This window comes from Falco rusticolus, chromosome 9 (assembly GCF_015220075.1).
Source record: "Falco rusticolus isolate bFalRus1 chromosome 9, bFalRus1.pri, whole genome shotgun sequence".
Taxonomy (NCBI): Eukaryota; Metazoa; Chordata; class Aves; order Falconiformes; family Falconidae; genus Falco; species Falco rusticolus.
The window spans coordinates 50942934-50955242 of NC_051195.1; the positions used below are offsets into that span (position 1 = coordinate 50942934).

Genomic DNA, 12309 nt, shown 5'->3' on the forward strand with positions numbered 1-12309 from the left:
AAGAAATATTGATAAAATCTGGAGGCAGTCTTGTCTGACCCTCTTTTAACATCCCTTAGGTTTTCATTTTATCTCCCATGAAAGCTACACAGCCACTCCTCACCTTAGCAGAGCTGGACTTGGCAAGTGTCACAACATGAGGGTCCACAAAGCTCCACAGCCCCCCACTGCTGATAACGTGTTTCCCTAAGTGAGAACACGCAAGAATTTAAACCAGATTTGAACCACTGTCCTAAGGAAATAGCACCCTGGGAAGCAGACTGGGTACAGCAAGTACCTGAATGAGCACCTGTTCAGTCGTTCTCAGTATTTTATTAGCAGGTGAACATTATTTTATGGTCCATATGGGATGGAAATATTGGTATGTTGGGACACTAATTAAAGCCAAAAAAAAGCTACAAAACCTTTAATTTAGTCTACGTTTATGACTCACAAAACACTAAAGATTTATCCCTATCCCATTGTATCTCAACTTACCTTTGTATTATTCTTACTGGAAAAGATGCTCCTCTCTCACAGATTAGATGAAAGCCATAGCCTAGCTCCAAAATATGCAGCAGAAAAAAAGGATATACCTCCCCACTGTAGTTTTTCCTCTATATTCCTAAATCCTTTATGTTTTCTGTTTCTGTTCTCCAAATCAAAAAGATGTCTGGAAAAAATACTGTTTAAAAATTTAATTCTTACTGTACAATTGCTTCTGTGAGGATCAAATGGATTATTTCCTGACGTTATTATATAACATGGTTGCCGCTGTAGAGGAGTGAACTCAGTAATCCAAGGAGGCCCCTTCCAAGCCCCCCTCCCATTGGTTTTAAAACTCAGCACGAAAAGATTAAACAGACATAATGCTCAACACTGCAGACATCTGAGCAGAACCTGTCACTTATTTTTGAGATGTACTCCCACCTTGCTATCTGGCATGAATTCAAATAACCTACTACCATGGGTAAGCACCAGTACTGTCCTTCAACTCCGCCAAGATAAGGGCTCATAAAAAAGAAATAGCATATTTGCTGGAGACCTCACCTGATTAGTGATTGCCATACAGAAAACAAGCACTTAATAATAAGGCAGCCTGAGAAATGCCCAACTGTCAAAACTACAGGAATCCAGCATTTTGAAATAAGATTAGTTCCACTACCTCAGCTTCCTGCAGCTGTTGCTAGAGAACGTAAAAAGATAGCTATGTAAGAGAGACACTGACTCCCTAATTCACTTTTCACAGTTTTATATTTAATACTCAAAGCCTTATTTGAGCAAATTAAAACAATGGGATTTTGTCACACATATAAAAGTTATAAAGTGATCAACAGGCCATTTCCCAGTGCATTTTACTCTCTCTCCTGATGCATATGCACCACACTGCTTTACAGATGCAGTACATCGCTACAAATGTGCAATATATACTGGAAGAAATGACCACCTTCTGCATGTTTGTAAGATCATTTCTCTGCATTATTCAGGGCTAAAAACAAAGTAGAAAGCTTAAGACTAAGCTACCTAAGAACTAAGCACTGAAAGCCGGGCTGTTGCAAAAGCAGGTCAAGATCTATACTGGCAGGTTATAACACAGCAACAGAGCTCTTGGGAAGGAAGAGCTCGTACATTTAAAATCATGTAAGATCCTGTAGAACAAGACCTGTGCAAGCCCTTACCTATGTTGCATCACAAGGACATTTGGTGAATGCTATTAATCATGTGCTGTCTTTTCTTAAGGACCACCATTTCCTTATCCTCTGAGCGCCAAGGCATGTCAGAAACCAACCAGAGAATAACAGGTTGTGTATTACAGCTCTCTGTGACTTGGAAGAAATGACATGGGAAGCTCTCAACTCCCAGGAACAAAAGGGTTTCCACATCAGAATGGTATTTTTTGCTTTGTACTAACACTCAAAAAATAACAGAAAAATTACGTAAAGAAATACACCTCAGTATGATGGAGCCAAACAGAAACATCACAGAAATTCACCAGTTTAAGTCTTTTAACAGTCATCAGGCTTCATGAAAGCCACTTTTTTATAATGAGAGGCAACCTGCTGCTGTCCTTATCACAAATAGTTAACATGCCTTGTTGCAGCAGGGCTGCATGAGCAAGTTATGATGGAAGAGAGAATACTGGATGCAAGGAAAGCTCATTTCATTTTTGCAACAGCATGCTCCCACCAGCAGGTGATCTTCTGCCAAGCAAAAGGGTTTTTTTATGTATTTTGGTTCATATCTGGCTTTTCATGAATACATAAAGAAACAGAACGTGAAAAATTGCTTTAACATTTTTAGAAACTGAGTTTCCTTTTGGATGGAAAAAAGAAAAAAAATCCAAGAAATCAATAATAATTCTTCCATAGGTTCAGTACACATAGTTTTAGGATAGCTAATAAACACAGCCTCATTCAGTTACCTCTAAATCTTATTCAACTTAACTATATTAAGGGTATTTCAAATCAAAATTTGAATTTGATATGATATATTACAGCATAGAATTCACTTCACCATGAAAGACTTTCTATCCAGGACTGCTTCATTTTCTCTCTCTCACCTCATATTAAATTCAAGCCTTAAGCATGAAGCATGCCATGTCTCTCAAAGTTAGAAGAAATTAACCGCAAATAGGTCTCTTCCACCTTTTTGTTAAAAACCTAAAAATTAAAAACAAAGAAACCAATCCCTCTCACCACCACACCACCCTCGCTTTACTTTGAGAATTCTCAGTTTGGTACATTTCCAGTTACAAGGTCTTGGCTTCCGCTGAGCACAGTTTGAAATAAAATAATGCAGCTTGTTCCTACTGCTGGAACATGCAGAGCAGAGCGTGCAGGCAAGGAATCACTGGCTCTGGCCCAACACTTCAAACCTGTCTTACACTGTCACTCCAATCTTGGAGCAGTTTATATATAAAGTTGTAAGATAAGAACACACAGTATGAATACCCCTCCCTACCGAAGAACCAGACATGCTTTTATCTTGGACAGAGGCAAAAGGAAGAGAAATAGCAGAAAGATAGGGAAGAAAACACAACGCTACTTGTGAAATGGCTCATTAAGGAAGGCAAAGTGACAGGTAAGTAATTCTTCTTCCCAGGCTCTGTCACAAAGGGAGAGATTAAACCAACCAACCACACAAATTTTGAAATGCTTTGGATAGCCGTTCTCGTCTTTTCTCCTCTCTGATAATTTACTATTCTTTCCATTCTTTAGGTTTCTGAAACAAACACCTCTCATTTTACTCAATTACCAGGTCTGGATTTACTTTTTCTTGTTTTAATACAGAGGACATAGAACACTTGGCAGACAGAAAACTTAAGATTTTACAAGTTTTCTGTAGTATTAAACTTCACAACATTTCAATTCTTTCACTTAACTAAGGGATTGATTGTAAACATTTAATAATTACTAATAGGTCCCAGAGATCATTCTAACTCTCCTAGTTTCACTTACCTTTCAAAACAATATTGTAATAGTTCTTCTGAGATTAAGTATGAAGCCTTACTCACTCTCAGTTTCTCACCCTGTATACACAGGCCATCCTTACATGATTTTATGTACATAATTTCAGCCTTCAATAGTATTCACATTTCCATGAAGCAGTTTTAATCTCAAACACAAAGTAGGTCATGGACATACAGTAATGAAAGCTTGTATTTTAGAAAGGACCGCTCAAGGACTTAGTCCATAGCACTAGAAAGCAAAATTAGTTAAACCATCTTACACTCGTCATTCATAAAGGAAAGCAATCAATAACCATTTACAGAGCAAACAGAACAAAAACTTAACAATTCTTTTATAAAGAAAATCACAATTTCATTGACTGATAAACCTTGAAATGCATGACATCTAACTTTGAACTAAATCATGCGGTGTGCTTGTTTTGATGTCCAGCCATTTTTAGAAGTGAGTACTCTAGAGTATTCGATACCTTTCATCTCTTAGACACCTGATGGAGCCTAAGTATCCTTAAGGCTACACCTTATCAAACAAAACTGAAAAGTGTGGATTGTCAATGTATTTTAGTCCACTCCTTTGGCCTACCCAGAGAAGGTCACTGGAACATCCATTTGACAGTATCATTTATCTATTTTTTTTTCCTGTCAACTAAGTTACGAAAGAGGGACTTTACTAAGGCATAAATGTTTGTACATTTTTGTACCAAGCAACCTCAAGAATTCTTGTACCCAAAAAAGCCATTTCATTTGAACATTAGAGGCCAAGAGAAGTTCAGTAAAAGCAACACAGAACCACAGAATTGAGTTGAGGTTGCATAGCTGGGGTTGAAAAGGGGCCCTGGAGATCATCAGATCATTTCCTATATATGACTGTCATTTGAAAAAAAGTGCTGTGAATAGAAGGAATTAATCTGCATTTTACTTACAGTGCTAAGCTTACTGCAACAAATGAGGATGCGGCGTTCGTACAGCATACTGGCATAGAGATGCAGCATGTTGTTGACATCAACTGCTACAAAATACTCTGTCAGATTTCTCTGGGAAGAGAGAAAATAATTTTTGATTCATGACATTACAAAAACAAGCGTCCTTAACAAAAAAAAAAATAACGAGATTTCATCCTCCTATTACACTACATCCAGTAAGTGGTTTAATGAAAGAAAGCAGTATGTCATCTTATGTCAGAGTACTTCTTAATTGCAACATCTTTCCCCTAACTTTTGGGGAGCTAAGTCTTGGAATAATAAAATTGATGATGTTTCGCATATAGCTTCTTCAATACAAGATACTTCTCTGAGAAAAAAATATGTTCTGTCACTTTTATGGCAACTTCAAAGCTGCCTGATAAAGGACAAAAAAAATCTCACAACCCAACAATAAAACCAGCTCTCTTGGAGGGCAATTCTAATACAACAAATTCAAATGTAAGCTCCGTCTATGCTAGGACAATTCTGATAACTGGAAATACACATGGGCATTTAACACATAAGCTAAAAACATTACACAGGTTGTCTGAACTCCTCACTGTGTGCACTCAGACACACATTTCCTTTGGTGGGAGACAAAAAGCACTTCCTTGGGGGGCTGGGGAAACTGAGGAAGGAGACAGAGAACTCCCTCTCTCATAATTTCAGTGGTTGCCCATCTCTGATGAACAGGCAGGATTCAAACATCCAATTTTTCTTCAGCGATCAGTATGTTAATACAGCATAAAGAAAATCAATTGCAGTAGAAGAATACTGTAAGCAAAGCACATTTGCAATCTGCCTTTAAATTAGATAGAAAGACCAAGACACAGACTACAAACAAGCAGGCAACACCGCCGAAACCTGACACATACAATTCCTAGGCAACACAGCTTTCTTCCATGTTTTTTTCTCTTCAGAAGATTAAAAATTAACTATGTAAAAATTATTGTAAATAACTGAATTAAATGGGGGGAAAAAAAAAAAGAGCAAGCTGCACAAGAAGCTATGGCCACTTCATCCCCCACATCATCCCACCAGCCAGCAACGTTATCCATTCATCATTACCAACATAATTGCCCTGTGCATACTGCAGTGGCATGAATCATGTATCATTTACTAAATATTTAAGATGCCTTCTAATAAACAGCAGAATGTGATCCTAAGATCTTTACTATCAAAACTAGAAAGCCACCATGTATGTAACTTGGTCAAAATGTATTACGCTCTTCTAGAATGAGGGGCTTTTACACTGCAAGGCAAACAAAAAAGGATTTTTGTGCATAGAGGATATTCTTCACTTCTTAAAACACAGAAAGTAAAAAAAGGGGGGGTGATGGAGGAAAAGGTAATACATCCAAAAATGCTGAATTAGGGAATTTGTTTCCAAATAGCTTCTTACAGATATGAAAGGATTGCTATATGATAAAGACAGTCTTATACAAAAAGCACATGTGAGAGCAAAATTAGATTAGTCATGAATTCAACTGCAATCTTAATCATCGTTAAATAAAAAAGTGCAGAAAAGCAAAAAGCAAATATGATTTAGAAACTTAAAGAAGCTCAACAAAGCCTATTAGCACTTTTGACAGATCCAAAGATAACTCTAAAACCACCAATACTTGGCCTGAGAAGTCTGCCAAGATGCTTCATACTGTGCAAAAATATGTTCCACAGCTTGCCATCCAAACACAAAGAACTAAAGAAAAATTAAGCATTGTATTTGGAAGACTTCTGTACCAGTATGTAGATAAGAACTAAGCTCGTTACGGTTAGCTTCAAACATCTTAATATAAAACAACCACTCAGGTCTTTGTTACGGAAAAGCTATAGCCACAGCAGGTATATTCAAAGGAGGGGGAAAAAAAAAAAGCTAACACATTTTGCCAAAAACCTATTAAACTATCATGTACTTTTTCTGTATTTCTCATCCCATCTGTGCTGATTAGCATGATATTTTTGTCTAAACATAAGCTGTCTTCTCTACGGCTCATCTTCCCCCTCTCACCCATCTTTCTACGACACCAAAACACAGTGCATGACGACAGAATTACTGCAAATAGTGTGAATTAAAAGAAATTTTAAGTAGCACTGAACTCCCTTTGATGCCACCCAAATTAGGGGCATGGCCAAAGAGGCACATAATCCCTACGTTCTGCCTGCAGATGTAAACAAGTTTGTGCATGGACGTGTTTATAAGGCAACAGGAGCCACTAGTGAGAGGAAAATAGACATGGGAACTTGATTTGCAATTATTCTTTCATCAAGCTTATCGTGGTGAAATATTGGCTGTGACAGTCAAACGTACCTTCAGATGGAAAGATTTACAAGGTTTTAGTCTTTGCTCTCAGAAATTTGTCAATGACACCTGCGAAGCATGTGGGCTGTATGGTAATGTATTGATACTAAGGAAATTCACGTGTTAGTTCTAAGTTTTATTTATAAGAAAGCTGTCATCTTTGAAGATGAAATTGGGACTTACACATGTATTTTGAAAGACATGTCTCGTAAGTGACAAAACCATGAATGAGTTAAATAAATACAAATGAAAGCATTCCAATTTGCAGTATAATTGTTGTGTATTTTGTTTCCTAGGATTTAAGCCTTTCTTGGGGGAGTAAAACATGGGGTTTTCAAAATAAAATATGGGAACAGATATCGCTATTTCTCTCAAAACTCACTGTGAGTGCTACAAAATTCCCTTACGTTTCTTTGAAAGTTCATTCCTGTATCACTCACCTATTTGGATCATTTGTTGTCCCGTACCAGTAAATGCACACGCACATTAACTTTTGAGATAAAAAAAAGAATTAATGTACTTTTCCTCCATCATCTAACGAAGAATTTCTCACTGAAGGAACAAACTGATGAGCTCTCTCTTCAGCAAAGAGTGAAGCTCAAACACAGTAACATGGATTATAGGTCACTTATTTTGGACTGCTCTTGAACAGCTTCATTTACAAGACTTCAGTAGATTTCCTATTAGGACAAGTCCATCAAACAGAGTCAGGTTTCCCACTCCATCCTCCTATAGGAAATCCCTCATCTTATTTAGAAGCTCATTTTCTTTAAAATATCACACTTCCAAAATCTAACATAGGTTAGGTAATCTGGTATGCAGCTAACACACTTTTATAATGCCATGCTGTTGTTTAGGAGAACAAAATAATGATGACAATACACTTTATCAAATAGTGTAAATACAGAAATAAAAGGGGGGGGGGGGGGCAGGGTGTGATTTTAAGAAAAACAGGTAGCAAAAGACATAAGTTATAAAGTGAAAAATCAGGCATTCTGAAATAAAGGACTCAGTGATACAAAACCACACCAGAACATCACCACCAAGAAAACGTCAGCATTTCAGACTGCTAACTTACCTGGTATTTCTGAAACACAACAGATACTACTAGGAAATTTAGACTGGCACTGTATTTCCTGCAACGAACCCAATTTATTTCTGAAGTCACAATGCATTTATGAATCTTTCATATAAGTTAAGTCTTCTGAAAAAAGAGAATGCTTAGCTGTTACATAAAAGTGTCCATGCTAAATGTTTTCACGACTCCTTAAACATATTGATCTGGCATGAAAACAGATCATTCCCAGAAGTTTATTAACATTCCAAACAGAGTTCTGTGCAGCTCTCCATTAATCATTACACACAACTTCAATGTTTGGCCGAACTACAACTTTTGCTAATACAGGTTTTAAAATGTAATTACTGATAAGATACATAGAATTTTGAATAAATCATGCCAATTGATTAAAATCCATGAAGATTTATGCTCATTTAATGCCCTTGTATTATTTCCTAGTATGCTTCAACTCTACATGAAACTTGCATTAACGGATGCATAAGAAATTACACTATTAAAAAAAAAAGAAAATGCCTGAGAAATAGAAGACAGCCAACTGCAACAGTTAGACCAATGGATTTGATTTTTATTATTTTTCTTTCCTAGAATGAGCCCTAGCTTTTTAATTTTGTGTGTGTATATATCTATCTATATGGGCACACATATCTGTTAATTGAACGAAACCTCCTTCCCCTTCTATTCCCAGAGGTGCCCTGGGTCACCCCTGACACTGCAGAGTCCATCCTTCACGGTGACATCACTGCACAGGGTACCTGCAGCAAAACAGCCACATTCCCTCTGAGGCACATCAGCCCCACTCAGTGACTCAAAGTGGATGCTTTTTAGCATCACATGGCACTCCCTGCCATGAAGGCTGAGCGTTCAGCTTTCAAAGGGTTTCCAACTCCTTCTGGCCCAAGGCCTCTGCTTTTATAACTGCCTTTGATTCACGAGCATTCATCATGTCTCCAGCTCAAATGTTTTGGGAAGCCGACTCATACCTTTGAATATAACACAACATCACCAGCAGACATAACCAACAGAGCATAAATACAGCTATCCTTCCTGAAGCCTGTACTATGTACTGTGTTATTAAGCTGTTCCATGTCAGTTAGAGCAGGCCCAAGGCAGATGATCTATTTTTAATCCCTGCCACTGGTTTCTCACTGTTACTAGCTCATTTCGCTCTGTCCTCCAATTTGCCAGTCTGCAAAATGGAAAAAGAACTTCCTTCCTTGCTCTCCAGGTGATTTGAGGCTTATTGAACAAAAATTGTTAAAGTGTGAGATGGTTACCATAGAAGAGATGAACATAAAATATAAACCCTATAAACAAGTAACTTCATGTCTGGATTAGGACAGGATTTGATAGCTGGTTAAGATTCAGGAACTGACTCTTTAATTACTCCTAATGGATCACATTTCTACAAAAATAAAGCACCTTAGAAGAGAGAGCACATTATCAAATTTACTGACAGGATACATGTCAGTATGAAAAGCCTACAACACAGAAAAGCTAGCAACAATATTTTAAAACAGAAACAAAAAATCCCAAATGTTAACTGCTATACAAATCATCCACAAAAAAGATGAAATGTCTTGACGATTCCCTTTTTTTTCATGCCATAAATTAAGGTATATGGTGCTAAGGCAGACCGCAAAACATTTGAGAAAGAAAACTGAGATGTCAGGCATAGAAATTTGGCTAAGAGACATAGAAGGAGCATATTAAAGAGTATGTAAGAGAAGCAAATGCCAGCATTGTCTTCCCACAGACCTATCATCTGGCTAGAAAGCTGAGGCATGCTGAAACACACAGAAGACAACTCTGTGAGGTTTAAAACATCTCTGAAAGAGTGGACCTAAAGAAACCAGGTATGTTTGACATTTTCAGAAAGCCATCTAACAAGTGGATCATTTTTAGTGGTCTCTTAAGTCCTTCTTTCAGCAGAGTTTCACTGTACAATTAGCAGATCTGCTTTTTTCTACCCGTATCAATCTGTCCATTATTACTTTGTCCTTAATACATTTCAGCTTTTAATCACAAATGCAGACTGTCAGCTCTTGAATGCTGTTGTGTAGCTATGATACAGAAGATGTTACCACAAAGAAAAGAATGACTGCCTGAGCTACTACAGCCAATACTATACCTTTAAAGCAAAGGCCCTAGATATTCATCTGAACTTAAACAAAATGCTTTATGTAAGGATATATGGTATCTGAATCCTCACAGCATCTTAAAGAATGAGGCAAATTAATACCAAAGTGGTATTTGATCTTCCTTAAATACCAGCAATATGGATGTTTGAACATCAAACTCTTACACTGAAGGTACTATCAAGATTTTATTCTTGCCTTCACTTAATAAGTAGCCGTAACACTTTAATGAATAAAAAATATTGAAACATTTTTTCAAACAATAGTCATTTCAAACCAGTATGTTATCTCTCCAGCAGGTTCCAACAACTACTTCCCAAGTTTAGTTTTTAGCTTTAGTTTCATGTTGTGCTCAAGTCTCACACATCAAGAAAACAATAAAATTATGTGAACAGTGAGAGCAAGGGGAGAAGGAAATGTCAGTCTGGATGCAGAAGAAAAACCAATTGCTTCTTTAGTTGTGAAATTATTAAGTTTCTTTTAAAACAGCAGTTCTTCAGAACTTACGAGAAGAAAACAAACCCTGATTCAAATTATCTGTAAAGATGAAATACTTCAACAGATTCTTGTCTTCTTTTTGACATAAAGTCTTGGTGAAGTGGATGAAATTCCTTTCTACCATAATTCTGCATTTTTACGTAAAGGATGACTCCCGCAGCACTCATTCAAATGACAATCACAAAGCTGCCTTAGGATTAGTTTCAAGAATTTCATAGACTTATTGTAGTGAGCAAGTTTTCACACAAATTAACTCCATGATTGTGGTCTGAAACACCACCACACTGTTACACACTGTTACCAAATCACTATTCTTTCCCAACTTTGTGAAGACTAAAACTATATATGTGTATTTCAAGTTCCCTCACTTATCAGAACCAAGAAATCATGGAATGTTAAGAGCAAGTAATAACAGAGTGGTGATATTAATAAAAGCTTTATATTTTTTAAAATAAATATCTTGACTTACAGCTTAAGATAATTATGCTGTCAATTTCCTGTTCATTTGGTATCTTCTCTTAATTGAAATGGCAAACATTAAATTCTACTGGTATGTTGTACTTCAAAAGGCCTGTTAGTCATGTACTCCTGCAGTTAGCAACATAACATTTTCCGCCCAATACTTATTATAAATTAACCACCTAAAGTTCACTTCAACATCCAGCAATATTTTACAGAATATAATCTATTAGTAGGCCAAACAGAAGTAACAATTGTTATCTATTTTGCTGCTGACATTAAATAGAAATGGTTAAGTGCACAGTCCTCTAGAGTACTCACATTTTCAGGTATACTAGGAAGCTCCCTGATGTCAGGCACAGTAAAGTAAGAGTGCTAAAAAAAGAGTAAAAATTGATTATTGCAATATTGTCAAAAGCAATCTAAATTTAATGCTTGGTATTAGTAATAGCAGTTGCTCAACTAAGTAAAAATGACAGAACATTTGTTACCAACTACCAGCATGTCTTGTTTATCATGGATTTCAAAAGCATGGATTCTCAGATCACACATGCAATATGAAATGCATTAAAATAGAAAGTATCAAATGTTCCTGAAAAGTTAGATTACTTTTTTTTTTTTTGTTCTTCAGAGACGCTGATACAGACAGACTCACACAATGTATGACATATGCCAAGGAAACTCCAAGGCAGCCTATAATTCAAGCCATCTTTCACAGCCCACTGCAGGTTGCATGACAGACTACAGGAAACAGCAGCAAGCAGGTCCTTCTCCGACTTGCAGCAGCAGGAAGTTTCATTCAAGACGATGGTGAAGTTAATGGAAATTTACTGAGAAACGCGTCCTGAAGTTTTGATCCGACTTACCTGAAAATATTGCTTAAGTTCTAGGTCATTTTTATACGCCTTAAATAACACATTTTGAAAGACTACACTGGCCTTGCAATTTCATAATCCATTATACTGTTACGGTTTTTTAATTGTCTGCATTCCAAGAGACCAAGTTCACTCTAGTTCCCAATCTGATCACGCATGACTTGCATGATTCTTAGTTAGGGCTTTGGGAAAGGAAAAGAGCGAATGCGACTAAACTGCTTTTGTAAATCAATGTTGTATACAATTTATAGTATTTTTAAGACTTTCACAATTTGTCTTAGGGCTACTTATTAATTACTTACTGAAGCTTTTAAGGCTGTTATATTCTTGGAATAGTTCCACAATTGACACAATTTTCTTGCATATACATCTCAAACATTTCAGTGCTTTCTCAACAGTCTATAACCCGAAATAGCAAGCGGGTGTAACAGTTACACTGAATATAGACACTAGACATAATAAACACAATTTTTGCTTTTTGATATATCACTGTTTTAGTTTAGTTGAAAAGATGCAAGGCAAAGATACAGGAATAGCATACGCAACTGTATCATATAT

The 12309-nt window shown here is 36.7% G+C and overlaps 1 protein-coding gene across 6 annotated transcripts in view; it reads right to left on the reverse strand.

The window, feature by feature from the left end:
* DENND1A (DENN domain containing 1A) overlaps positions 1 to 12309 on the reverse strand; it is a 219133-nt gene that overhangs the window by 114729 nt on the left and 92095 nt on the right. For all 6 annotated transcript variants that reach the window (XM_037400409.1, XM_037400407.1, XM_037400406.1 and 3 more), the window contains exons 8-9: positions 11198 to 11251; positions 4369 to 4479 (exon numbers count right to left, since the gene is read on the reverse strand). In XM_037400409.1, the coding sequence (XP_037256306.1) occupies positions 4369 to 4479; positions 11198 to 11251 (165 nt within the window). The remainder of the gene's footprint in view (positions 1 to 4368; positions 4480 to 11197; positions 11252 to 12309) is intronic.